Source organism: Labrus bergylta, chromosome 6 (genome assembly GCF_963930695.1).
Source record: "Labrus bergylta chromosome 6, fLabBer1.1, whole genome shotgun sequence".
Classification (NCBI taxonomy): Eukaryota; Metazoa; Chordata; class Actinopteri; order Labriformes; family Labridae; genus Labrus; species Labrus bergylta.
In genome coordinates this window covers 29,589,945-29,617,304 of record NC_089200.1, presented here as the reverse complement: position 1 = coordinate 29,617,304, position 27,360 = coordinate 29,589,945, and the positions used below count along the sequence as shown (strand labels likewise).

General features: G+C 39.9%; 1 protein-coding gene across 4 annotated transcripts; it reads left to right on the top strand.

Annotated features, from left to right (window-relative positions):
* reps2 (RALBP1 associated Eps domain containing 2) lies at positions 1–26,487 on the top strand. 4 transcript variants are annotated; one of them, XM_020632864.3, is made up of 19 exons: positions 1–354; positions 7,591–7,714; positions 8,215–8,390; positions 11,908–12,016; positions 12,646–12,752; positions 12,844–12,985; positions 13,092–13,155; positions 14,062–14,227; positions 14,451–14,498; positions 14,753–14,831; positions 15,367–15,420; positions 15,933–15,981; positions 16,090–16,226; positions 16,446–16,507; positions 17,426–17,515; positions 21,326–21,412; positions 21,520–21,653; positions 23,100–23,205; positions 25,358–26,487. In XM_020632864.3, exons 1-19 carry the CDS (start codon positions 175–177, stop codon positions 25,424–25,426), a joined length of 1,983 nt encoding a protein of 660 aa, XP_020488520.1. In that variant the 5' UTR covers positions 1–174; the 3' UTR covers positions 25,427–26,487. The 4 variants fall into 4 exon arrangements, with proteins under 4 accessions (XP_020488520.1, XP_020488512.1, XP_020488502.1 ...); XM_020632856.3 differs by having other exon boundaries at positions 15,367–15,441; XM_020632846.3 differs by having other exon boundaries at positions 15,343–15,420.
* Positions 26,488–27,360: the final 873 nt, after the last annotated feature.

The following is a 27,360-nucleotide window of genomic DNA, read 5'->3' as shown; positions in this document are numbered from 1 at the left end:
GCGAGCAGTCCTCACACGGAGCCCTCGTACCGGAGGTGGAGGTGATACCGCCCTCCTGCTGCCAAAAACCTCCGCCTTCCGACTTGAAACCGGAGCCCCGGCGTGCGGAGCGGGATGCATCGATCTGTGTCCTGTTAAGAGCCGAGGTCCTCCTGGCAGGCTCAGACCCGGGGAATGGAGCAGGAATCCGGTGTGTCGTCTGCAGGGAGTTTCATCTCCCTGAACGAGCAGGAGCAGAGGTATTACTCAGGTCTGCACGCCCTGTGCCAAGCTGACACCTCAGGAACACTGTCATCCAGTAAAGTGGCCGAGCTGCTGAAGGCGTCTCAGCTGCCTGCTGAAGCCCTGCATAAAGTGAGTGTGTGTGACTGCACCGCACATCTGCGCCTGCTTGGTCATCACATGTTATCAGGAGTGTGTGTTTGTGTGTGTGTGTGAGAGGTGCTGAGATCTGCAGCTGCTGATCACCAGACCTCAGTGATCTGCAGGAGGGGTCCACATGATCAGGTGGTGCTCTACAGTGTGTGTTAGTGAGCTATGATGTTTAATCTGGTGTGTTCAGTCAGTGTGTGTGTGTGTGTGTGTGTGTGTGTGTGTGTGTGTTTGTGTTTGTGTGTGTGTGTCGGTGTATGTGTGATTGTGTGTTGTACACACCTTCCTTTTACCCCTCTGTTCATCCACTTACTGTACTGCAGCTGTAAATGTGTGGTGTTGTCTCCTCACTTCCGTTTTAGCTCAGTCATTTGGTCTTTTTGGTCCAGAAGAAGACAGAGAATATACAATGTACAGTCGGGCTCATGATGAAGGTTTAAGTTTACAGTCTCCAAAGAGGAAGAATAATGTCAGGAATAAATTTGTTGACTTTCAAATCACAAGTCATTCATTGCTTATTCAAACACTTTATTTTTATTATTTTTTTTACTATTTTTGACAAAAGACTTTCTGGTCTTCTTTTTGTTTTTGTTTACACTTACCCAAATAAGGAACAATTGTTTTTTTGTTTTTTTTTAAAGCTGCTGTGTGTCTATCTTTTCCCAGAATAATCTGATCCTGCTTTCTTTAACCTTAAAATGTCACTTGTCTTCGCTGTTGAAAAATATGAAGGTGTTTTCTGCTTCATGCTCCCCCAACCCCCCCCCCCCCCGCAGTCGTTTCAGGCATGAAAAATAATGAAATATGAATCTTCAGCCTCTTTCCTGGTGGTCTTGTTTGCTTTTTTTTTTTTTTGCTCATAAAGAGCCATCTGTGTTGATTTCATACAGTTTTATAACCTGTTATAACTCCTCGCAGGAGCTTTAAATTCTATGTAAAAAAAAACCCAACATAGCAGATAGTTGTATTTTGTTAATGTTAAGTCTGAGAGACATCCAGCCATATCAGCCCACCAAAAAAAACAAAAAAACCTCTAACATCTAACTTTGTAGAATTAATCAGGTTTCTATGTAATTGTTTAAAGAAGTTGTTGTTGGTGACATTTATATTTCCATCAGTGAGTAACGTCTGCAAGCTTGAGTCACCTCAGAAAACACAGAAGTGACGCGAGGTAACTCATGAAGGAAGAAATATAACATGACACGTTAAAGTCACAGGCAGTAAAATGGACCTTTGCTCAGATCAGTACTGACCTCACCCCTATGTCAGGTTGTTTGAGACTTTAGTAAGATATGTCTTTATATAGGATTTAATGAGCACATTTTGAAATGCTTGAAGTCTTCAATTATGCTACCTGAACACCATCCATGTATCATTATACTTTCATAGAATCAACTGTCTGAGTCAGGTCTGATAATACAGAGTCAAGGAGTCTAACTCCAACCTGGGCAAAAAAGTATTCAAGTTTAATTTTTTCTCATTGAATTTTTTTTTAAATCGCATATATTTTTGAATGACTGTTATTTTCCATATAATTTACTTTCAAGCGTTAACCCCATACTTACTTAGAAGGAAAATAAATAAGCAGTTGTGGTGCTAAACTGTTGGTATTGCTTCTAGAAGTAAGTCAGGTTTGTCCAGTTTTGCCGTCCCATCATCACAGAGATAAAAAACATATTTTTCCTGCTCAGATGAGCACAGCAGGTTGTCGGCGCTCGCAGTCCCCACGGGGTCAGCTCCCGGCGATTGCAGTCTATTGTGTGTCTACTGTGTGGATGTCAGGAAGTTTGGCATAGAGCTGTGCTTCCTTCCTGTCCGATCCTGGATCCCCGCTACCACACAGGGTGATTGACACCCAGCTTTTCTGAGCGATGTTTAGCTCTGCTGCAGGATGTCTGCAGGATCACTCTCTGCCTCAGTCCTGACTTTGGGGTCATTGTGTCAGTGTGTGTCACTGAATCATAAATGTTGTGTTTCTTCTGGCAGATATGGTGACATAGAAGTGGTGTTATGATCTGACTTGGCTTTCCTGTAAATACTCTTTGCTTTTTGTCAAAACGAGGGGACTTTTCTGTCAGGCTCTGTGCGTACAGGTGTGTTTTGTTGAGTCATGATTCATCAGATTTACAGAGGAAGGATTTTTATGTGTAACCTGTGTTTACAGCTGATAAGTAGTAAAAACATGACACCTCTTCCTGCTAAGCTGTAAGTTCTGTTTGTGAGTCCTTCAGAGAAAGATTCAGCCTCCACACTGTCTCATAAAATCAGTTGTTATTCTGATTACATGGACTCAGAGCAGAGCAAATGTCCCTGTAAAAACGAGTCCTGAACAAGATAAAAGCAGAAGGGTTGTCACAATACCAGAATTTTAAACTACTAGTAAAAATCAAACAATATCAATACATACAGCAACACAAATTGTTGTTTGTATGTAATTTTGTAATTTTCAATTGGGTAAATTTTATTTGTGATAGTAAATATTCTTACTTTGTTATTTTTACTGTATTTTATTTTAACTTTGTTTAATCTCTTAAGGTGAGGTTTTGAGATAAGCCTGCTCATGTGTTTTTTTTTTAAAATTTATTTAACCTTTATTTAACCAGGAAAAAGTCTCATTGAGATTAAAAATTTATTTTACAAGAGCGTCCTGGCCAAGACAGACAGCAGCACAATTACAGGGTTTCAGACATAAAACACTTAACAACAATGAACATAACTGACTTGTTTGCCAATATGGGATAATGTCTTATTTTGAATTACCAAAACAAAATTGCAGGCAAACTCCGGCCTGCTGTCTAAATTGCACAGACATGTTGGCAACATTTTGGTGCTGAAATGTTGCCAATGTAAATTTGTGAATTTTAGACAGTGTTCTCTCTCTCGTTCACTTGCAGCTTCTTTTGGTTAAAGATATGAAGAGTTACTATCAGTCATTCAAATCACAGAGATTGTATCTTCTTTGAACATGTGGTTTTGAAAAGTATCAAAGTAAAACTGTTGTCAACCTAAGTACAAAGTGAAAGGTTCATTTGGAACTTACTTGCCTGCTATTTAAAAAAAAATAGTCTTTTAATTGCATCGATGACTCTCTAACGTCTCTGCTGGAGTCATCAGGGATTGTTGACAGACGGTGCATGCTGTCAAACCTGTCTGCTGGAATCAGGTGTGGCTTTTTGTTAAAGGAAAAACTTTCTGGAACTCGGCTCTGCTGGTGTTGTCTCATCATACCGACATTCACTGTGGTTTAAAAACAACATTGTTTCAGCCGTGGTATTTGGTCTGTCGGGCCATTTCTCTGGTTGAGACTTGCGTTGTGTGGCTGGCTTCACACTAGACGATCTAAGGCACGGTTTGCCCCCCAAAACAATCAAGGGAGCGCAGCTGGATGCGAGGCTTGTCTCAACTGATTATTTGTCCAAATAATCCTCAAGTGTGTGTTGTCAATACAATTATTTTACTGCTCCTGATCCAATCGGATCCTTCCCTATTTGATATTTACATTTCCAGATCGGGCTGTCTCTAAAACATGCCAGCGAACATAAACACAACTGTGCCCCGAGCCAAGAGGATTAATGAAAAAGAAGACCAGCTTGTGGAGTTATAGCAACAGCAAAAGTTCCTTATTAATGTCTCATGCGAGACATACCACATGGCCAGCTGACGACATTGTTCATCAAGCCCTAATTTTTTTACACATTTCAGTGTTTGCCGTTAAGGAAACAACAGGGTAAGGGGAGGGGGCAGGTGGTCCAGACGGTCTCAGTTCAGATTGTCTTTATCTGAATCTACACTGCATACAAAGTCTGGCCCTTTTGTAGGCTGCATCCTTGGAATAAAGCAGCCTACAAAATGAGACACACCTTGTGTTAAGTGCTAGTTATAAAATGCCAGTTTGCTAAAATCCAATCTACCTTCTTGGCATCAAAAAAGCAATTCTATGCTCTTTTTTTTATTTTTCTTCTTTCTTAAATATCAGAAAACATTTTTATACAGTAACAGTTAATGTGCTTGACAGAACAACCTGCTGAAAATTATTCAAAAAGGAACCCATTATTTACCTGTGTGTTTGAGATCATCTACATGACGAATATGCTAAATGTGTTTGCTCATTCACATTGTCAACCGGGCGTATGATTTCTTAATACCATTTAAGACACACCAGTGGTGACATTATCCACGCTGAAATGTTTTTGGCACTTGTCCATCCTCTTTGAATAACTTTCCCCCCCTCAGCCTCTGACCAACCACCCTGTTTCCTTAAGGCCTTCATGAATTAATCTCATCATTAATCTGTCTCTGCTGACCTCAGGCGCTCCCACCGTTCACTCAGTTGTTTTGGATCTCCCTGAGGAAATCTGTTGAATGAATACAATGCAGGCCAAGCAGAAATAATGTCTCATAAGGCGACATGACATACATGTTCTCCACCCGCCTCTCGACCTCATTAGACAACGAGTATTAACAGAACTCCTGTCCGTCATATTTCATTTCAGAAAGTGTTCTCATACTCCTCTGGGAGTGAAAAAAACAATGTGAAGTTTTGGATTGATTATGTTTGCAGAAATAAAAATGTAGCTCTAAGCGCTGTTAATCCAGTGTTTCCTCTGAGGGAAGCTAAGCTTTCTCTTTTGGATGGATTGTCTTCACATTGTGAAACTAGAACAGTCAACTGAGTCTGTTTGTGTTGTTGAAATAATTAGTCTGTAGCAGTGTGTAAAAAAAAAAAAGTCTTGCATGTATGTTTTGTGTTTGTAGGACGGAGGATTAGGGCCACGTTAAAGAAAAAATAATCATTATGAGAAATGAATAAAGTCATACATTTACGAGTTTAAAGTCGTAAATTTACAAAAATAATCTTGTAAATTAAAGAGTTCGAGACCAGCCTGGCCAAAATGCTGTAAGGAGAACTCTTAAAGTATTTTCCTCTGCAGACTCAACTTCCTGTCAGTGTGGTTCTTTCTTCGGAAAAGCCACAGTTTCTTGCACATCTTTTCAGGGTCATGATATTTTTAGACAATGTCATGATGATGATGTTTCATATTTGCATAAGTAAAGCCCCAACACAACTATTGGATATTTTGTCTGTCTGCCTTGTTAAAGTGTCTCATGTGCAGAGCCAGTTTGTGTCCTGTTCATTCATCATTTTACAAGTTCTTGCAAGTTGAGAAAAAAACATTTCTCTTCAACTAACTGTTTTTTTACCGACTACACAAGGAAGTAGCCTTTCCTTATTTGTGAAACTTTTACTAAAGTATAACAAGATGCTCCATGTTGTCATTTGAGAACAGGATGCTGCTGCTCTTCTGATATATAGACTAAAATAACAACTTTATTCTTTTATTATTTAAAGGCTTTAAGAGTTCTACTTTCATCATTTTTGCGCAGGCTGGTCTCGAACTCGTTCATTTACGAGATAATCCTCCGTCGTATGATGGTAATTGAACACAGTCGTGCAAGTTTCTATAGGCCACCATCCTGCAGCCCACTCAGGGTTTGAGGACACACTCTGTTTGGCAATTGTGGTGACATTTGGAAATACTCCTTATCTTTTCAGTAACAAAGAAATTGTAAAAGAAGAATTGCAGCTTGCAAGCTAAGCTAGAGCTCATTTATAGATCTTTGTTATTGCATCATTATTTATAAAATAAAAGATCTTGGTGATCTTCAGGTGCTGGTATAGCTTCATTTTGTTGCCTTTAGAAAACACTGATCTAATAATCAGTTTTATCCTCTTTTCTGTTTCTATGCCTACAGTAGCTGAGGGATACATGTATGCTATATGAATAATGATATATAAGTGTATTCACACAGCACAATTTTCAGAATGTTATCAAGAACAGGGTTAGAGTGTTTTGAGGGGCTTTTAGCTGAATACTTGTGAAGTTTCGACCATGAGACAGGGCCAGGCTAAATCTCCTTCTGTTTCTTCATGTTGCTAAGGCAAGCTAACTGCTATTAGCGGCTAAACGTTAGCTTTACTTTCACAAATATATCCCTTTTGTGTTTAGTTATTTACTGTAGTTGGATTGCTCATCTTACTTATGTATTAATTGTTAACTTACTTACTTGGATTATACTTGTATTCTTTACTTTTAGACAGAGTCAGACTAGCTCCCCCATGTTTCCCTGTCTTTGCGCTTAGGTAAGCTAACCAGATTACGACACTACTGTTATCGTACGATCCCTTTAATGGTAGATTTTGAGTGCGTTATAGCCAATCCATACTAAAAAGATACAAAAGGATAAAAAATGTCCATCCAATATCCATAGCTATCTAGCTCTAGTTTGTTGGTCTGAATATTATATAATTGTATTTTGTTGTTTGGTTTGGTTTGGTTTTGCAGCAAAGGTTTTTGCTTTATGGGTTGTAAAAGGCCATGCTGACCAGGTATTTTCGCCTGTACCCAGCCTTCTTATTAAGCAGTCTTCTTATTAAGCCTTCTTATTAAGCAGTCTGTGATTGACTTACCTTATCCATATAATGATAATTTTTTGAATTAATATCTTTATGTGTGTCTATATAAAGCCAGGTTAAAATGGTTGTAACTTTTGCACTGCCTTCAGCTGAAAGCTGCTGTTTTTTTTTACCTTCAGACAGATCCAGGCGAGCCATTTCTGTGTTTTCTCAAATTTCCTAATGTGTGTTTTTATATTTATTGATAATATGCTTAAATACGTATTATTTTTGTATTACCAGCACAGCTTCTCAGTGGTTTATTGGGCCACATGGTTTGATAACCTACCCCTAACACAACCCCTCACAAATGAGCCGATCATGAAAACGTTTCTGAACACAGCTATGTCTTACTTGTTTAGAACCTTGTTTTCTTTGTGTTTTCTTTCAAAGAAAATGTATTCTTGTAACATTTTTTTATAGATTTTTCTATCAATTTCCCTTCTAAATCCTACTCTTCTCTCATCCCCCAAAGCACTCATTGTACTTGTAATCAGAACAGTGCTGAATAAACAGATGCCTCTGTGCTGCTTATCCCTTACATACTGTTTCTTCTAGTTTTATCTTGTTAGAGGAGCCTGAAATTCTGTGCTACACATTATCTAGATCAAAGTGTAAGATTATCACATGCCACTGGCTGTATATTCCTGGAGAGACCAAAACACTGAAGGCTGCGTGAAAAAGGAGATTATCAGGGTAATACACTGTATCATTTTTGAATACAGACCCTTGAAAAGTAATTCTAAATTCTCTGTGTTTTCCAGGTGACCGAGGTGTGTGGAGCAAAGCGTCTGGGATACTTTGGTACTCCTCAGTTCTACGTGGCACTGAAGCTGCTGGCGGCCGCTCAGTCTGGCTTGCCCGTCCACCTGGAGAGCATAACGGCCAGTAAGTCTGCTGCTCAGAGAGAAGGCGTCTTACGAGAGCAAAAAGGGATCAGAGGATTATCTTAGCATGGCAGGATTTGGTCTAATCTGGATGAAAGGGGAGTCGCGTGGAAAGGACTAAGTGGGTTTGCCCATTTTGCAAATGCACACAATCACAACCTAAACAAAAGAAAGATAAACAGTTTCCTGCAAAGCACATGACGGATAATTGGAATTGAGTGTGTTCAGAGTTTCAAATTCTCTGCGGTGTGTTTCTGGAGTAGTTTACCTCGACTGACCAACAAACATAAAGACACTGATCCTGTTTAATTCCTTGAGTCTAATTCTAGAGGTACCAAAGGTCAACCTACCGAACGGACAAGAGGAAAAAAAATGATCTATTTTTACCTTAATGATTTAGTTTTGACTTACTCTTCAGGAATGATATAGAATAATAATATTGAAGTTAATAATACTAATGAAAGGTTGTTAAAAAGACTCAAAAGAAATCTCTCCCTTTAGATCTACCTCTGCCTAGATTTGCTGGGCTGAAGAATGAACCAGAGATGAGATATTCATCCGTCCCTCAGAGCATAGACGGTCAGGGGGCTCCGTGTGGAACGGCACCTGGTTCAGTCTCCTGGACTCCAGCAGATCGAAGCGCCTTCAGGCACCAGGAGGCCAGCGTTGAGAAGAAGGTAATGTCTAAAGAAGGCATTCATCTGGTCCCCTCGACATCCTTCCCTTATCTTTGTTTGTAACTGTTTTTGATTCAATTTGTCCTACTTTTTTAAACATGATCAATCTTTCCCTTGATCTGGCTTTATTCCAAGCCGTTTTAAACATGCAATAGCCCTTGCTGAAAAAACCTAACTTAGACCCCACAAACTCCCCATAATCTATAGGCCTATTTCCAAGCTGCCTTTAGTATCCAAACTATTAGAAAAAGTGGTAGCCACCCAAGTGGTGGATGTGTTGGAGACACATAACCTGCACGACCCTTCAATCTGGTTTCTGTAGACTGCACTCAACTGAAACCGCTCTATTCAAATTCTCAAATGACATCATGATGGCTGCAGATGCTCAACCTGAGCTCTGCATTTGATACTGTTGACCATCATATTCTTTTAAATATACTTAACCAGCTGGTGGGCATCTCTGGTAGTGCTTTGGATTGTTTTGCGTCCTATCTCACATACAGAAGTTTTTCAGTCTCTGTGGGAGAATTCATGTCTGACACATAGCACCTATGTTGTGTGGTGTACCACAGGGTTCTGTTCTGGGTCTCATGCTGTTTCTTTTATATGTGCTATATTTTAGCCAGACCATCAGGCATTTTATTGGTATTTATTATTATTTAATGCAGATGATATACAGTTGTCTTGCTCTTTTAAACCAAATGATTTTAACCAATCTTACATTTTAAATGAGTGTCTGGATGCCAACAAGGCCTGGGTGACGAATGTATACCTTCAGTTAATGCTAATAAGACTAAAACTCTTATAATTGCACCTGACCGTACCATCCCTAAGATTCACCAGTATATGGGGTCATTAAGTGCTTGTGCTAAGTATTGCCTCTGTAATTTGGGTGCCATTTTTGACCAGTCCATGTCCCTTGCCAACCATGTCAGCCAGCTTGTGCACTCTTGCTTTTTCCAACTGAGGATCATCGCAAAACTTAGAGCTGTTGTGACCTAGGTCGAAATGGAGATGATCATTCATGCTTTTAGTTCCTCTCGCTTAGATTACTGTACTGCTGTTTTACCTATTTAAACAAGACATCCTTAAACCGTCTCTAAACTGTCCAAAATGGAGCAGCTTGGCTTTTAACTGGAAATAACAAGAGATCACGCATCCAATCAATCTTATCCGCTATGCATTTGCCCCCCATTAAGTTTTACATCCATTCTAAAATCCTTGTGATAACTTTTAGAACACTACATGGTCTAACACCTCAGTACATTGCCAAGCTCCTCCTCCCTTAAACTCCCTATGGTCCTCTTATGTCTTCTGACAAAAATCTATTGGCTGTTCCCCATACTCGTTTTTAAACACGTAGTGACCGCTCTTTCAAACCGTTGCTCCCAGTCTATGGAATGCTCTCCCTTTGTCTCTGCGTTCCTCAGATTCCTGTAATACCTTCTTAATACCAGCTGAGAATGTTTTATTCAGAAAAGCATTTGGTTAGCCTATTTGTATTTTCTGAACCAGTCTAGTTCCTGCATCAATTGTCTTATTTATTCTGCTTTTATTTCTCAGTAACATTGGCCTTTTATGCATCACTGTACTCAGCTGTTCTATTGTTGTTATGATTTTTAACTGTCTCCGCTGCACTTTTCATTGTTCTCAACCATTCTATTTTGGTGCATTGTCTAACTTGTTTTAATGTAAAGCACTTTGTGAAATGTATCTGTGAAAGATGCTCTAGAAAATAAACTTTACTTGCTTACTTTACTTACTACTGTCAGCTCAAAAAGTTATAAGTTCAGTTCAGAGTTGCATATAAAAGTAATTCAGACACAAAACAGGGGATGGAGCTTTGGTTTATTGAGTGCATAAAGCCAGGCTCCAGGTAAACACGTCAGGTGTGTGAAATGAAGCAAATAGATGTTAGTGTGCAGGCAGTCTAATTGTGGTGTCAATATGAACTTTAAAATTGTGAATAGATAGTTCACCATATTTAAGAGCACATTAGATGTTGTTTATTGCATCAATCTAAACTTGTTCTCCAGTCCACCTCTCAGTTGCTTACTGATCCCTGTTTTAAAACTCATCTATAGTGTTACAATGCTGGATGTCCAAACTAAATGTGGGAAAGTTTTAGATAGTGAGGTAAATGTATGTTTGAGTTTTCCCAGGATAAGCCTGCAGAGGGCGCTATCCAGCCCCGCGACAATGACCTTGCCCCACCTCTGGTAGGAACTATACTTAGGTCATGTTTACAGCTGATCAGGAATGGTGCACTGAGACATTCCAGTGAGCTTTAAAGCATCAGAGCAGAAAAGCCTTGTTGTGAGAGATTAGAGAAGGATGATAGAGCCTCCTTCAAGGAACCAGGCCAGAAAGGCATCCTTAAATGATGGCTGCACAATAAATTGAATTGTCATTGTTATCACAGTGTTTGCATTTGAAATAAAGACATTGTTAAATCTTAATCTCCATAAATATGAAAATATATTTTATGTACACGAGGAAAGCTTTCTCACTTAGCATGTGTATATTTTTTAGCTTTAGAACAAGGCCGTGGTATAATGTCTATGCTTTCACACCATTTTGAAGATAAAGTTGAAGCTCAAGCTATCAGCTGCCCTCAGATCAAATGATGCCAATTTAGGGTTAAAAAAAGTATTTTTGGTTTATTTTGGATTTCGGAAGGGAAGGACATTTTATAAACACAGATAATGAAACCTGAAGAACAGCAGAAACTGAATTATAGGAACTATGTATTCTTGTTTATTCAACACACTTCATTTGATCAATTTATCAATAGACAATGCTCGGATATATTGAGAGCCTAGCGGTTATTTCCCACGCCCCATGTACAGAGGTTACAGTCCTCGTGGCAGCCGGTGAGGGTTTGAATCCGAACATGGCCCTTTGCTGCTTGCCATCTCCATCTCCTTCCAACAGCAGTTGAGGCAAAAAGGCCCAAAGAAATAACACAAAATTTATTTATTTCAATAATGCTTTTTCATATTGTTTTACGAAAAGAAAAACGAGCCATGACACTCACTTAATAATACAAAAATTATAATAATCACAATTTTTCAAATTAAGAGATTTGGTCCCAGCGTTATCCGAAAGGGAAGTTAATGAGGAAGTGCAAATAACTGCAGCTCCTTGAGTGTCCACTTGAGGTTTGCTCCAAAAGACACAGAAGTCTCAAACATAAACTCTCAAGAATTCTGAAGACAAAATTACCTCACAATAATTACAAGTGGATCACAGTGACTGAAGGTCCGGTTATGTTTTCCTCCACCCTCACCAGATGTCATTTCAGACCTCTGGATGAGCTGGAACAGGCTGTTCATAACGTTAATGTGCCACTCGATGTAAACACACACATTACCTCGTCACACTGTCATGTTAGTCGGAGAGTTTCCAACAACCTGTCCAACCATTTTTAGAGAAAGCCATCAGAGTTCCTACATGCTGAGAGAGTTGCTTCTTATCCTTTTTTTGTTTGAATTAACAAATATTATTTCCCTCAAAGGAACCCTGGTCCCCCCCACGATCACCGAGCAGTTCTCCCCCTCAGTCTCCCCTCGCTTACCGCAGCTACCCGTACGCCAAGCAGAGAAATGGGGCTGACGCACAAATTGGTAAGACAAGTTGACACCCGACAGCAGCTATAGAGTCTGTAAATTTACCTCATATCATGATAGTGTCACACTGCTAGTGCCACACACATAGACTGTGTGTAAGGAGGAATCCCTGTTTTTTCCTCTTTTTATTTTCCTAAAATCTATTCTACAAGAAAGTCCTGGACAATGCAGCAGCATAAAAAAGTTTCCCTTATAATATAAAACAAAAAAATGACACCAATAATAGATCACAAATAGAAAATCAAGCTGTTTTAACTTGTTTTTCCCCTCTAAAGTAATATTTTCACTACATTTGGCTTTGCTTTGGTCTCTTTAATAAAACACTGATCTTAATAACTGGTGCTCCAGACAACTGAAAGGCCGTGTCATGTCTTGTTTATAAAATAGAAATTAATCTACAAGTGTTTTTCCTTCATCTCTGACACCTGTTCACTCTCCTCAAGTGTGAAGCTTGATTTCCCTCTTGTGTCTTCCCCCCTCTCTTTCCCCTTTGATCAGTAAATCTCACATTCTCTCAGATCACATGTTTGAGGGGTGTAATGAGTAGGAAATCAATGCATGTCAGTCTCCGGTTTCCTGTCTCTACCTGAGTTGTGTTTATTTATTTATTCTTCCCTGTCCTTTAGCGTATGAAAGCAAACATTTCTCCCGGCCGATCGTTCAGCTCGAGCAGCACTCCTCACCTGCTAAATACGGGACCAAACCCACTGTGGAGCACCCCGCTATGGCTCGGGTAAAAAAACGATTTCTGTATGTTTTGGGGCATGAAAGTGGTTGTTTATTATTCAAAAATCTATGGCATGATTTGTTGTTTATCTGTTTAGACATCCTCGTCAGAGAGGCTGGACCAGCAGGGTGTAGTGGAGTACTCAGACGATGACCCCTGGAGGATCACAGAGGAACAGCTGGAGTATTACACCAACCAGTTCAAGAGCCTGCAGCCTGACCTGGGGGCTCTCATCCTGGGTATGAACCACATCTTCCCCTTACTGTAACTATTTTTTATTTTTTTTAATTAAGAAATATTTCCCATCTTTTTTTTATTTACCTTACCTTTTCTTTCTCTTTCTAGGAACCATTGCAAAGAACTTCTTCACAAAATCCAAGCTCCCGATACCAGAGCTCTCCCACATTTGGTGAGTGCTGACTCATGGTGTGTGTGTGTGTGTGTGTGTGTGTGTGTGTGTGTGTGTGTGTGTGTGTGTGTGTGTGTGTGTGTGTGTGTGTGTGTGTGTGTGTGTGTGTGTGTGTGTGTGTGTGTGTGTGTGTGTGTGTGTGTGTGTGTGTGTTCCCCTTGTGCTGTTCTGATCTCGGGGTCATTTGGGTTTTTATCAGCCGAGCTCCTCAGCATGATCACTGAGTCACACAGAGACTTCAGTTTTAAAGGACAGACCTTCACGATTCGGCTGTCCTCTGGGGAGCTCTGCTTTTAAAAAATCTATTACTTGATAAAGGTTTCTTTCATTCATAAAAGAAAAGGTAAATATTGTGATTTATAATCTTATCTGCTTTGTCATTGAGGCCTTTATTATACATGTTTATTTATTTTACCGGTTTTAATGATTATTAAGACCATAAAATCAGTAAAGTTTGATATTTAGTGAAATCAAATGTGTGAAACATCAATATACATTATGGGTTCAATTCACCACCTCACCCTCTGTGTCGCCAATTTCCCCTTCCTCTAAAATGTACGTACGCCTGGGTCAGAGTTTGCTTCCCGGTGAGCACATTTTACCGTCAGGTTTGTTTTGATAGATCACAAACATGCAAAGGTTACAAGTGAGACCCCGGCTCTCTGTTTTTTGAAAACCTTTGTTCACACTTTCACAAAACTCCTGAGATACTCCTGCCAGCAGACTAGTATCTTTTCTGCATGAAGTCCAAGTGGTCTGATGTGAGGATATAATATAAAGGTGAATTCACTTCAGTGTGTGAAAGTAGGAAGGGATGGAGACGTTTATTCAGAGCGATCACTGAATGACCATAGACTGTATGCATGTGACAAATCTTTTGAGTTCTTGTCCTCTGCTGTTTTCCAGGGAGTTGAGTGATGTGGACAGAGACGGAGCTCTGACGTTTGCTGAGTTCTGCACAGCTTTTCATTTGATCGTCGCTCGTAAGAACGGTTATCCTCTCCCAGAGAACCTGCCTCCGACGCTGCGGCCGGGCTTTCTGCAGGAAGAGGACATACCGGACACACCTGAGGTAAGAAAGCAGTATCGGAGTAAGTGAGCCAATCTGTATGAAGGTAGATATGTTGCAAAATAGGAGAGCTTGTAGAATGTGATCTGAGAACTTGAATGTTTACTTGTATAAAAAAAAACATTCTACAAGTTCTCCTATTTTGCAACATATCTACCTTCATAAATCTGTCGTTGTTTTTGATTTAATAACACTGTAAAGTTTAAACTGTGCTTTTTTTTTGCAGAGTGCTGAGCCCCTGATAGTCTTTACTGACCTGAGGTCAAATCAGATGGTAAATCAAATCCTCCTCTTTTAATAACTTTAAATATGAAGTACCTCTTGGCTGCCTGCAGGGGGCGCTAACGAGCTGAACATGAGGCTGCTCCAAGTTACTCCATCATCAGTATCCCATCAGCTACCTCTCACAATCCATCCCACACTTCACATTATCACAGTGTGTGCAGGCAGTGCAGTAGTGTTGTTCTAAATGATTAAGCGGCTTACTCCTTTTTGTTTGTTTGTTTTTTTTTGTTTGTTTGTTCTTAGGATCAGAACATACGAGAGAGACTCCAGCCAAGCCTGGTTATAACAAAACAAGATATACAAGATGAGTCATGTCAACAAGGTAAACAAAAAGAGTTTTATTTAAGGAACCACGTCAATGGAAAAAAAAGATGTCAACAATAAAGTTCTGAAATCAGGCGAGAAGCAAATGCAGAAGACAACATAAATGTATGATAATAATAATAATAATAATAATAAATTAGATTCATATAGCGCTTTTCTAAATACTCAAAGATGATGAAACAAAGTTTTTGATAAAACATCTTATTCCTGAGTCTGAACATAAATGCAAAGCAGATAAATTCAAATCCCAACTGTTTGGTTTAGGTCAGTTTCAGAAATAATTCAGAGACATTACAGATCTGATTTGTCTTAAAGTAAAGAGGACACAAAACAACAGCAGTGGTGAAACCTAGTGTGCATACATCTCTACCTGTGGATGTTTTCAGATGGTCACAGTTCAACCTGAAAAAAGAAAAAGCAGAGAGTCTGTGGTATCTATATTTTGTTGATTCAGTCACCTCATAATAAAATGACTAATGAGCGCTCTGTTTTCTTCTGGTTACAAAAAGCTGCTTTCCACGTTGACATTTCAGAAGTCAGTGTGAAGAGGCTGACAACATCTCTACAGAGACGGACTCTACGACTCGGTGCGTTTCCTGAACGACCAGGTGACACAAACACTTCTCTACACGTTGGAGATTTAAAGTGAAACAACCTTTAAATACACTCCTCCTCCTCCACCACCGATACACCAATAACCTGTGAACTTTCACTCAGAGGGAAATCCTTTTTCCTTTTTCACAGTTGTTGAAGATGTGAGGAGTGACTTACTTAAACTAAAGCGTCAAATAGGGGAAATCTACCTCTTTTTAAACAGGATGTTCAGTTATGTTATTAATCCTTTTCCAAAGCTGTTCTTCCTAATTTAGAAAAAGATGGAGGTTATGGTTCTCTTGGCGGGCGGCTCGGGTTAATCCTCAGGAAAAGAAAGACGTCTATAATTGATATTAATGAACTGTGATGGAAAGTTTGTTTTTTTGGTTTTAAAAAAAGAGGCTCACTCTGTTTTTATTTATATATGACTCTGGTGGCTTAAAACATTCAGTCAATACTAAAAGTGTGATGTCTCTTTGTTGATTTAATGTATCCTCCCTCACAGAGCCGCCTCACGACCTGGATACACAGATGAGGACAAAAACTAGACCCAGGTGAAAATCGCTCCCTGATGAACTGAAGTAAAGGATTCTTGCTTGGCACACGTCCTTATTATAGTTTTTTCGCTTCCCATCTGTGTGACACCCCCCTCCCCCCCGCAGGTCGTTCTCCAGCACTTCTATTGAAGATGCCATGAAGAAATCAGAGGAGCCCCCCACGCCTCCTCCTCGGCCCCAGAAAACTCACTCCCGAGCCTCCTCACTGGACCTCAACAAGCTCTTTCAGCAGGGAGCTCCAGGTAACATCCTCCGACTCCTGCCCCCGTCTAAATCTTTCTCATGATGTGAGTTTTTCTCACACTAAAGCTCAAAGTTATTGTGTTTTGTTCATGACAGTTCTCCTTTCATAGGGGGGATAAAATGAGGAAATGGAGACATGTGGGTTTTATTGTTCAGTGTGAAAGGTGTGATGGGGCAGTGATAACCTGTGTAAACAGTATTAGGTGATTGGATTTTAGGGGTGAAAAGTGGCTGGTTGCCTCCTCCTCCAGCTCTCCCTCCCAGACCAGCAGCTACACAGGTAAGCCTGCTTTGATTTCTGCTCTTCAATATAAACAGGGAATAAAAGCCTTTGTTGTTCTTCTGGGGTCAAACTAACAGAAATGTCCTGATGTGCATGTCCCATTTTGACTGTTTGTAAGCATGGACACTATAGTTTGTACCGCAGGAGAAAAGCCACCAAAGATGAACATATTATTACACAAACATTACATAAATACACAGTGTTTATATGTTTCTGTGTAACTTGATATTTAACCCTTTCTGTGCTTCCTAATGCTGTGAGCTCTTCAAAGTCACCAAACCCCATGTTCAACTTTAACATTAATACTGCCCTGCATCATACATCCTCTGGTAGCTGATCTACCGCTGCCTCCTGTCAGTTTTTTGTGTTCATCTGTAACACAATTATTGTATGACATCTGAACTTACAATTTATAACACAAAAGTCCCAAAATAACACAAAACAAACCGAACAATTGAGACAACAAAAGACAGTAACTCATGTGATCAGTAAGTTTTAAAATCTCTGTTTTTGTTAATGGAGTCTGGTGGCTTTCAAAGATAACACAAATATCAGCACCTCACCTCGACTTAAAGGTCGATCTCTAAAGTGATGCTTTTTATAAAGTAATGAAACACTCAGGATAATATTCGCAGCCTGTCAGTGGTTAAAAACATGAACTTTTAGAAGAGAAACTTGATTCTGCACATTTACGCTAAAGATTATTTTGCAGCTATTCCATCTTGTTTGTGGCTGCTGGATGTGGCTATCTCCTGGTGTTATTCTACACATGCTATTTTATATAAACAAATTAAGACCCAGATTGTGAACACACATAATTCCCCTACAAACTAGTCAGTTCCTGTAGTACAGCCAGTAGTCTAAAACAGAGTTACATCTCGTACATTCATCACAACCTTTCATCTTTCTCTTCAGGTTCCTCATTTTATTACCGTTCCAGAGAAATCTGGTCAGAAAAAAGTGCAGCAGCCAAACTTTGCAGACTTCAGTCACTTCAGAGAAGAGGTAAGCAGTCCGGTTTGCTTCTCCTGCACAGACGTGTCCTGCTTTTGAGTTTGCATATACGCAAAGCAGCAAGACACAACAGTCAGCGGACTGAAAAGTCAGCAGTCTCCACCCCTCCCTCCATCCCTGAGGTCCCTCTATAAATTTGTCACTGAGGTCATGTTTGTCATATTTACCCGACTCTATTTGGAGACTAGAATGAACTCAGAGGCTATGACTCTTAAGCTAGTGAAGATATCACAAATTTATTTATGACTGAAGTGACAAGTTGTTCAACCTTTTCTAACCTCACACTCTGTGTCCTTCATTTGTCTTCACTGAGAGAATTCATGATTACATTTGAGTCTGCAGTTTACCTGAGAGCTCTTACATAATGCAACAGTCCAGTGCATGTTTATTATTCATGACAAGACATATCACAGGGAAAAAGAAAACAGGGAGTTGGACATTTGAAGCCTTACTTATATTGAAAAAAAACATTTGATATGATAAGATTCTTCAATTTTACAATGTCTCCTGTGTTAGACTGAAGAAGTTCAGCTTTACTGGGACATCTCATCTTGTGTCTGATAGATATGTAGTTCAATGTGAAGGACCTTCATTATTTCTAGGGGTGTAACGGTTCCCTGAGGTCATGGTTCGATTCTTACCTCAGTTTTTGTATCACGGTTCTGTGTGAGTTCAGATTGGGAGGGGAAAAAAGCAACAAAAAGTCTCTGATGCATATTTCTTGGTTTCTCTTGTTTATTTAGAAGTAACAGAGCAAATGTTAAAGAAACAAAGAGGAAAACAAAATGATGCAAAAATAAAAAGCGACAGAGAAATGAATAACATCTCCTCAAATAAATACAATATAAAAAGTAAGACACCATCAAATCCATGCCTTTAGGGAACATGTTTCATATTTATCATAGCTGTGAGTGAACAGCAGGGGCAGCTGTGAGTCATGCTCAATCACTGCTCTGGAAGGTCAGAAAGGAATCATAGATCATGGACACTGGGAGTTTAGACATTGTAAGGAGGATTGAGCTCTTTGAATACACATTTGAAGCTGGGCTCCTCTACTAACAACATATTCAAGCATCTTTATTATATAGTGTATCATATTCAGTAATGTCCCTCTCTGCTTCACATCAAGAGGTTTTTTTAAAACAGCAGGAATAGGTTGTTATATATATATATATATATTACTGTTCTTCTTTGTGTGAGTCTTCTTTTGTTAATTACAGTTCAATCAGACAACTCACATTTGCATTGTTGCATTGATACTTTTATTGCAGTAGCAGAATATAGTTTGTGTTTGGCATCTATAGGCTCCGACCTCATCACTCCTCTCAGTATATGAAAAGTACTTCTTTAAGACCTCAAAACAAAACATGCATCTTAACTTTAAGTTCATTACTCTCAGGTATCTTCAGTTATTTATTGGATCATGAAGAGTGAGGCATGCATTTACAAAGCTCCTCTTTGTATTTCATTGAACATCTCACTTTCCTGAAGGGTGTTTTGTCTTTATTCTACACACCCCTGTGACTCCTCTCCAACGAATCACGTGTTTATATGTCAAAGGTTTCTGCATCAGTCTGACTCGATCCTTCCTCTCTTATCCCTCACTCTGCTCTTTCCACAGGATGTGTAACTTTAGTTTTTATTATAACTGAGGAGGAGATCCCAGAGGTGTGTTCACTTAGTAAGACAAACTGAAACCCACACCAGTCCCACTCCCTCAGAGACACAAGTGAACCGTAGTGGTTGTTACGGTGCTTCCCTGACATAAAACATGTCAGCATGACATTTAAGGGTGAATATTTCATACGAGAGTTTCCTGGAAAACCTCTGAAGCAGATCAGTGAGTAGTTCAAGTCAGAGGAAAAATAGTTTCACATCTTCAGACTGTTCATGTTTATTCTTTGATCATTTCATTCACACAAGGAAATGAATAACACGCAGATTACTCTTAACCTAAATCCAACTTTGCTTCACTTTTCTTTATTTTACAGTTTTTCTTTATTTACTTCACTTTTGTTCACTACAAACGTTTTTTTTTGTTTTTTTTAATAAAAAGATTTATTTTGGGGCTTTTTATGCTTTTATTGTAGAGATAGGACGGTGGATAGAGTCAGAAATCAGGGACAGAGAGAGGTAGGAATGACATGCAGAGGGAGCCACAGGTGGGATTTGAACCTGGGCTGCACGCTTCGAGGACTACAGCCTCTGTACATGGGGCGCACACCCTCACCACTCAGCCACCGTCGCCCCTATTGACTACAAACTTTAAAATCTTTCTTACGGTACGGCTCCACTGGTTCTGACGACGGATCGCGTCTCAACGCTTTCTATTCATTTTCTACGGAGAGCCGGAGAGGCAGTCGCGCAATGCATTATGGGATCTTTGCGGCGCATTTCGAGAAGGGCTCCAGCGCGCTTGCCGTACAAGAATGCAAATGAGTCCAGCAACTGCCCGGACTAGCCACACGTCTTATCCAATCAGGTGCATTCATTGAGGATACTTCACCTATTGTGTAACCTACAGCAAAAAAAGAGGGAAAACAAAATAAAATAATATTCCAACTAATGCCATAAAACAGGTGTACAACCATTAAGAGGCGCGTTGAGTGCTCCGGCGCGATCCCTAGTGGAGCCGTACACTTCAGTTCCCTTCACTTTAATTTCTCTTCCTTCACTTCTCTTGTCCTGTTCTACTCACCGTCTCTTTACTTCTTCATTTCACACAACTCTACTTTAGTTTTTATTCTCTTTGTTATCATTGATGTCAGGAGTTTTTAAGCTGGTAATGAAACAGACTCCATGTCATTCTGATTCATTTCCATGACCAACAAATTATAAACCAGACAATCAGCAACAACATTGATTCATTCTTTATAGTTTGTTTCACTGCAGCCACCAGGTCAGCTTTTGACCTGCTTCCTTTTCTTACTTATAGAATATACTGTATGAGCAGATATAAAGACCCAGTCCTCTAAAGGGTCCACACGACGACGACAGTGTCTCGTCATCCTTCACATTTCTGCAGTGAAGCAGCCGTGACCTGCTGCTGGCTGCTGTGACCACACATGCTGCTGATGGAGCTCCTGTGGTCTATTACCGCTGTACCAAGCACTGCATTACTTTAAACGTTTCCATGCTGCGGTTGTGTTTCCCCCTCCAGTGCTGCAGCCAATCGCAGACTCTTTTAATTTTGCATCTCCTTTTTACGTCAGTTGCATTTCTCAGCAAAAAAAAAAAGAAGTGATTTCTAGGTTCATGGTTACGATTTCCAGCAGCAGCTTTTTAGCCTGTTTAACCCATCAGGAAAACCCAAGAATTTCAACTGCAGCCACAATGAAGCCGCACTAACGAGTGGATCAAATTCACTTAATGCAACATTAACAGATGGTGGATGCATTAAAGGTTCTGAATTTTAGAAGAAACGTCTTCTCGCTTTGAGCTGAAATGAAGAAATTGACCTTCATGTGTGGGTTCCTGTCTTCACTCTGCTGCACTGTTAACCTCTTTGGTGAATGAAAGCAGGAGCTGATACTTTATACCTTGTTGCATTAAAGAGAATTATGGCTGAAATACAGTGAGGTGATGCAGTAAAAGCAAATCAATCAATCACGGCGGCCCAACGAAGCAGCACCAGGAGGGCACTTGATCGTCTGTTACGCAGAGAAGAAGATTTATAACCATCAGGACACATTTCATTCTGCATTTTTAGCTTCTCTCTCTCTCATTTCACCTCTTTATGGTATGCAAATAAACTCTGAATGTGTAGCGTGTTACGTGGTTTTTTCTTTTTCTGTGTTGCAGGAGAAGAGCGGTGTGAAGCATGACGATCAGGGTCCTCGCTCGCGGTTTGATCGAAGTACTGAAGACTTGACTAATGCTTCAAAACAGGTCAGCTAACATTTGGGATACAGCCGTACCATTTTTTAATAAATTACAGTCTATGTCTCTGCTGGTTTGAGTGGGCTTACATCTATTTGTGATTTTTTTTCCATCAGGAGGTGACTGGAGTCTCTCACAGTCAGGTGCCACAGAAGCCAGTCCGCAGGAAGTATCACCCGGAGAGTCAGAACCTGGAGAGCGGACCTTCTCCTGCCATGTCGTTTCCTCCTCCAACCAAACCTGCTCCCAAGTGAGTCCTACATGTGACTCTTCAGTCCTTAAACATAAACTTTTAAACAACAGCTGATGGAAAAGTGATTTTTTTTTTTTTTTTGTGTAGAATTTGCTGAATTAGATTTTCTCCAAGCCATGACGTATCACTCAGTCTGCAGCTCCTCTTAACTCTGGGACTCTGTTCAGCCTCTTTCAACTCATTTGGTTCTGCCTGTGAGCATTACTTTAAGCCTCAAAGGAGCAGATATGATCAGAGAAAAAAGCTCCAAAGCATCAGCTGTTTTTTACAAGTCAGGCTCCAAAAAGCAGACAGAAAAAGTTAGCACCCAGTTAGCAAACATAGATGAACATTATGCTGAAAAAGAGATATTTTATTGAGATTTTAGAGAGCAGAACCTAAAGTAAGAAAATGGAAATTGGTCTTAAATTAATTGGTGGGACAGAAACACAACTCATAATAAAAACTAATGTCTGCTTACCTCATGATTAGCCAGTGTTTGCTAACTCTTTAGCCCTAACAACGCTATAAAATAAAATATGTCTGTGTTAAACCACCCCAAAAAAAGGCTTAAATTCCAGTTGAGGTCACGATCAGACATAGAAATTAAGGTTGTAAAACACAGAGCACATCGCACTCCCTATGTTGTCAAAACCTAAAATAAAATAGAAATGTTGCAGACTGGGTTGTTTTATCATCCAGGCCCCTGCTTTCTGCTCATATCATACAAATGATACAGCTCCCGTTATTCAGCTACAGCAACCTCTAGTTTGTCCTCAGTGATTGCTGTTGTTAAGAAACTGTCATCTTTGTCATCACCCTGCAGAAGCCCGTTATTTAAAATGTTATGATGATGTTTATTGGAATGTGCAATTGATTTGTACACTCACACTGTGTTCAGGAAAAATGCAAGGTGCTCTGGGCACAGAAGACGCCCGCAAAACACTGAAAGACAGAAAAGGCAAACAAATCTGTCTGTATGGGATCTTCAGAACTACTTAAAAGTCAAACTATGAGGTGGTGACTGTACGCTAAAGATTTTTCAGAGAAGGAAATCCAGAAGTCAATACGACTCACCTTCATGTCTGTGGACTCATTGATGACTGAAGCACATGTGCTGTGGGTTAGGGTTAGGGTCGTTGAGCCGACAGCTCGTTCACACCGTCTGTCAGTGCTGGAGAAGGAGTCAATAACAGCAGGGACTACCAGCACTGCCTGCATGATTGATGTAAAAACTCTGCTGCTTTGGTCTGATCACCTTGGTGTCTTCAAGAGGAGCACATTATTGTTTCACTATTTACCACAAAGCATCAAATCCAGTCTCTTAAATCTGCTTGGTAAAAGAACAACTGAATAAAACAGAACATCAATCTCATGAATTCTCTTTCTGTCTTTCTCTGGACATATTTGGTTATTTTTTACATTTTGAAAAAGTTTATTAAAGATGATATTTTTTTCTCCCAGGCTGCAGTCCAAACAGAAGAGGGAGATCCAGATGGCGATCCGTAAAAACAAGGAGTCCAACGCTGTGTTGACACGCCTCAATAGTGAGCTCCAACAGAAACTAAAGGTCAGATCATCTCCTGTTACTTACAGCATCACACACCCACAGATATAGAAGCAGTCACCAAATGTGTGTGTTCAGTATCCTGCTGAAAGAGTTTGTCTTTGTGATTAGGTGAGAGTGACGGTCACAGAAACAGACAAACAGCTGCTAGAAAATGAAGAGAAATGCTGCATGCTTTATACAGAGTGCATTTAAATCTCACAGCTCAGTCAAAGGACCATCACTTTTAAAACAGAATTTCGAAAGTCGAAAGTGTGAACATGTCTTTTATCAGAATTCAGAAGGTATTCATCGTTTATCAGAATTCTTCATGTTCTCATTAAAGTGCAACAAACAAATGTTCCTGCTGGTCCAACTTAGTGAAAAGTTCCCGGCTCATCTGTCCACCCCCCCTTACCCGTCACTCATAGCTGAACTAATGGCTCAGACTGAGCTGTTTGCGTTGGGGATCTGCCCAGGGCACACGCTCTCACATTTGGAACAGATGCTGCGTGCCGGTCATTCTCCACGCAAACCATCCAGGAGTAAAACCTTCACACACGCATACAACGCCTTCATAGCTTTAATGCAACAGAGACTAAAGGTTTAAAAAAAAGAGTCAAATGATTAAGCAATACACTGAAATATATCACTTTATTCTCAAAAACTCAAGTCCAAATACATGGTTTAGATTTTCGATTAGAAGCTCTCACATTGACAATCTTCTTCTTCTCAGTTAAATCTGCATGTTCTGCTAATTCCTCAAAGCATGTGAGGAATCCTGCAGAGAAAGGCACATGTGTCTTTATATAGACTCCAGCCTTGTCAACATACCACACAGCCTTTGGCATCCACAACTGTCCGCTTTAAAATAGAGTCTCAGCTGTGTGTGTGTGTGTGTGTGTGTGTGTGTGTGTGTGTGTGTGTGTGTGTGTGTGTGTGTGTGTGTGTGTGTGTGTGTGTGTGTGTGTGTGTGTGTGTGTGTGTGTGTGTGTGTGTGTGTGTGTGTGTGTGTGTGTGTGTGTGTGTGTGTGTGTGTGTGTGTGTGTGTGTGTGTGTGTGTGTGTGTGGAGAGGTCCTTGACTTCTTCCTGAGAGAAACACTTGAAATAAAGACATTTGAAAAAGTTAAAGAAAATTCTTCTCCCTCAAAGATAAACACTAAAAACTAAGTATTGTATTTATATTACATGTGTATGTAGCATGAACGAGCTCCACTTTGTAGAGTAAAGTACAATCCTTCTTTGATTCTTCTGATCTAACTTTGGTACTTTACTCTTCAAAAGGAAATATTACGTTTACAAAGGTTGAAGTGTGGGAAGGACTGTCAATGGGATGATCTCAAGCGACAAGCTCCGGTGTTTAAAAAAGTGCTGAATAGTAAAATCCTGCAGTTCGTTAAGGGCTCGCTTGAGTCACACATATACTCTGAACTCTTTCAGGAAAATTTCAGGTCATTCATGCCCTGATATCTTCAGGAACTGCCTTAAACATTTAAACCTCAAAGCTGGAGATTATCCGTGTCAGACTCACTTTGACAACTTGAAATAGTCTGTTTGGTTTAGTTGAAGCGGTTGCGGCTGGTTAAGCACGAAGGAGGAGTGGTGACGATGTTTGGGAAATGTTCAGGAGTGCAGTGCATGTGTGAAAAAGGCTACATTAAGGATAACAATGATGGGTCACACTATTGAAGCTACTGCATTTCCTACAACATTTCAAAGCTCCACCTCCTCCCCAGCATGCACCTGTGGGTCTTCGCTCCCCTGTGCAAAGCTAGCTAGTTTTATAACTCCACCCTGCATGCTCTGCAGAGCTCTGTTCTTTCTTAAGAGGGCAGACCCTAGACGACAAATGTACATATTCTGCATTCTCACAATAATCCACTCCATGTGGGCTGTCTGATTGGATTGACCTTGTGACCTTTCCTCTAATGCCACCCTCAGAGTAACTTTTTAGCTCCATTTTTAGTTGAAATCAAAGAACAACAGAATCATTGCATGCTGTTATTTCCAGCCAAGCAGTTTCAGTTTATGTTCAGGTTGTACTGAACATTAAGGAAACACTTCAGGGGATTCATCTTGTCGTAGATCATCATTACCATGGATAGTAAAGTAAACATGCCTGAGGTGTGTCTCGTGTTCAGTGATTAAAGGTCATGTTTTGTCTTTGGGCTGCAGGTGGTTCATCAGGAGAGGGTCACCTTAGAGTCCCAGCTGGAGCTGCTGCGGCCCCTGGCCTCCACGTGACTGATCCTGAGGTCTGGTTAGAGTCGGGTTACCTGTGTCTCTATCCAACATGAATGTGTGAGCTGAGTAATAGACAGTTGGTGTCTTTTGTAATGAAAACATAAATGTATAAGAGCTAACGCTGGAAGCAGAAGAGCACAGAGATGTAGCTGCAGTCCCACATCCAGATGTGACTCTTTGTTAATTTAGATATTTTGCAGGATTACAACGTTATGTCGTTTTTTAACCCCTGTTTGAAATGCATATGTCAAATATTCTGTTATTCATTGTGACATTCTAACTTATTTTTTCTCCCTAATCCGCTGTTATAGTTTCTCTCATGAATCTTACTTTGCTTACAGAACATCAAACAGTGTGTGCTTGTTTCCCCATCATTCTGACACATGTTTATGTTCTGACTCTGTGATGGAAACTATAAAGAACTCTGTTTTTTATACAGAGCATTTCATACAGACCATGTGTGGTCTAAAGCAAGTGATGGTGCTACTTTTTCTGAATGGGTTTACTTTTGCTCTTAGTCTTTAAAAAAAAGCACATTAGCAAGGTTGAACTTCAGATTTGCAGCCTTACAGAATTTGATTGTCTGAAAATTAATTAAAAGAATGATCTGACGAATGTTGACACTGGATTTATATAAAATAAGAAGCTTTTACTTGAATGTTTTCTCTTTCTTTTATTTAAGCACTATCTGTTGATTTTTAGATCCCTTCATGTTTCTGCACCGTGTCAATGCTGATACAATATGTTGCAAATGTTCAAGTTGGAAAAAGGGTTCTTGAGGAAAAAAGATGAGCGAAACATTTGTCTTTTCTTGCTAAATATATTTTAAAACAGCTCATGTTGTCAAAGATAAGGTGTCTGCTGCGGAAAGTTGCTTCTGACTGTCCTTTAAATCCCCCTGATTGGTCTTGATGGTAGATGAAGCTGTTGAAATAATGATGGCATGTTTGATACTGCATGCTTGTGAGCATTGGACTGCGAAATGAACCTTAAAAAATGCACAACTGATCTCTGGGCTGAAAACATGAATCAAATGAATCAATAAAGTGTTCTATTTTTAATTGCTTCTGATTATTTCATCACACCTACACAAACCAGAGGATTCTGTGCTGATGGGTATAAGACCAGGCATGGGGAAAAAAAAAAAGGTTAATTTACGTATTCACACAATTTATTGTGCGCACAAGTGATTAAACAGATGTATATTTATTTTTTTAGGATTTATTTTTGGCCTTTTTGCTTTCATGTAGATAGGATAGTGCATTGAGGAAGGAAATCAGGGAGCAAGAGTAGGAAATGATGTGGAAAAGGAGCCACAGGCCGGACTCGAACCCAGACCTCCACACATGGGGCATAACCTTACCGCTATTGATTGGTCATCAGCAACCCCATGGGCACAATATATTTAACTTGTGGAAAATACTTATCTTGTTTGCACAAGTAAGATGATAACTTAAGTGCACGTGGTACAATATTTCAACTTTTTTTGGACTTCAGAGGCTCTTTAGGGAAGAGGGAAAAAGGTAGAAATGAGTGCTGCATTGGGTCAAAAAATGTAGAGGAATCAGGTGCTCTGCAAGAATAGGGGACTGAAGTCAAATAGCTCATAAAAAAGTTTGACTGTCAGGACATGTCCTGACGAAGACTCAGTAGAGCCAAAACGCATAGACACATCCCTGTTTAATAAAGGATTTTTATACGACATCAGAGTGCCTCTGACTTTCAGTTTATACTGCCTCTCCACACATCAAACTTTGTTTGTTATCAGGAAAGTCTTTTTTATTAGCTATTCAGAAAAGAGTTTGGAGATTAAAGATTAAATGAATTGTGTCAAGCTTATGAGTTGGGAATAACAACATTTATTAAATAGTGCATCGAAGAGATGCTTCAATTAGTCAATGGGCCAGAGCCCAAAATTTCATTTGTTGTGAATT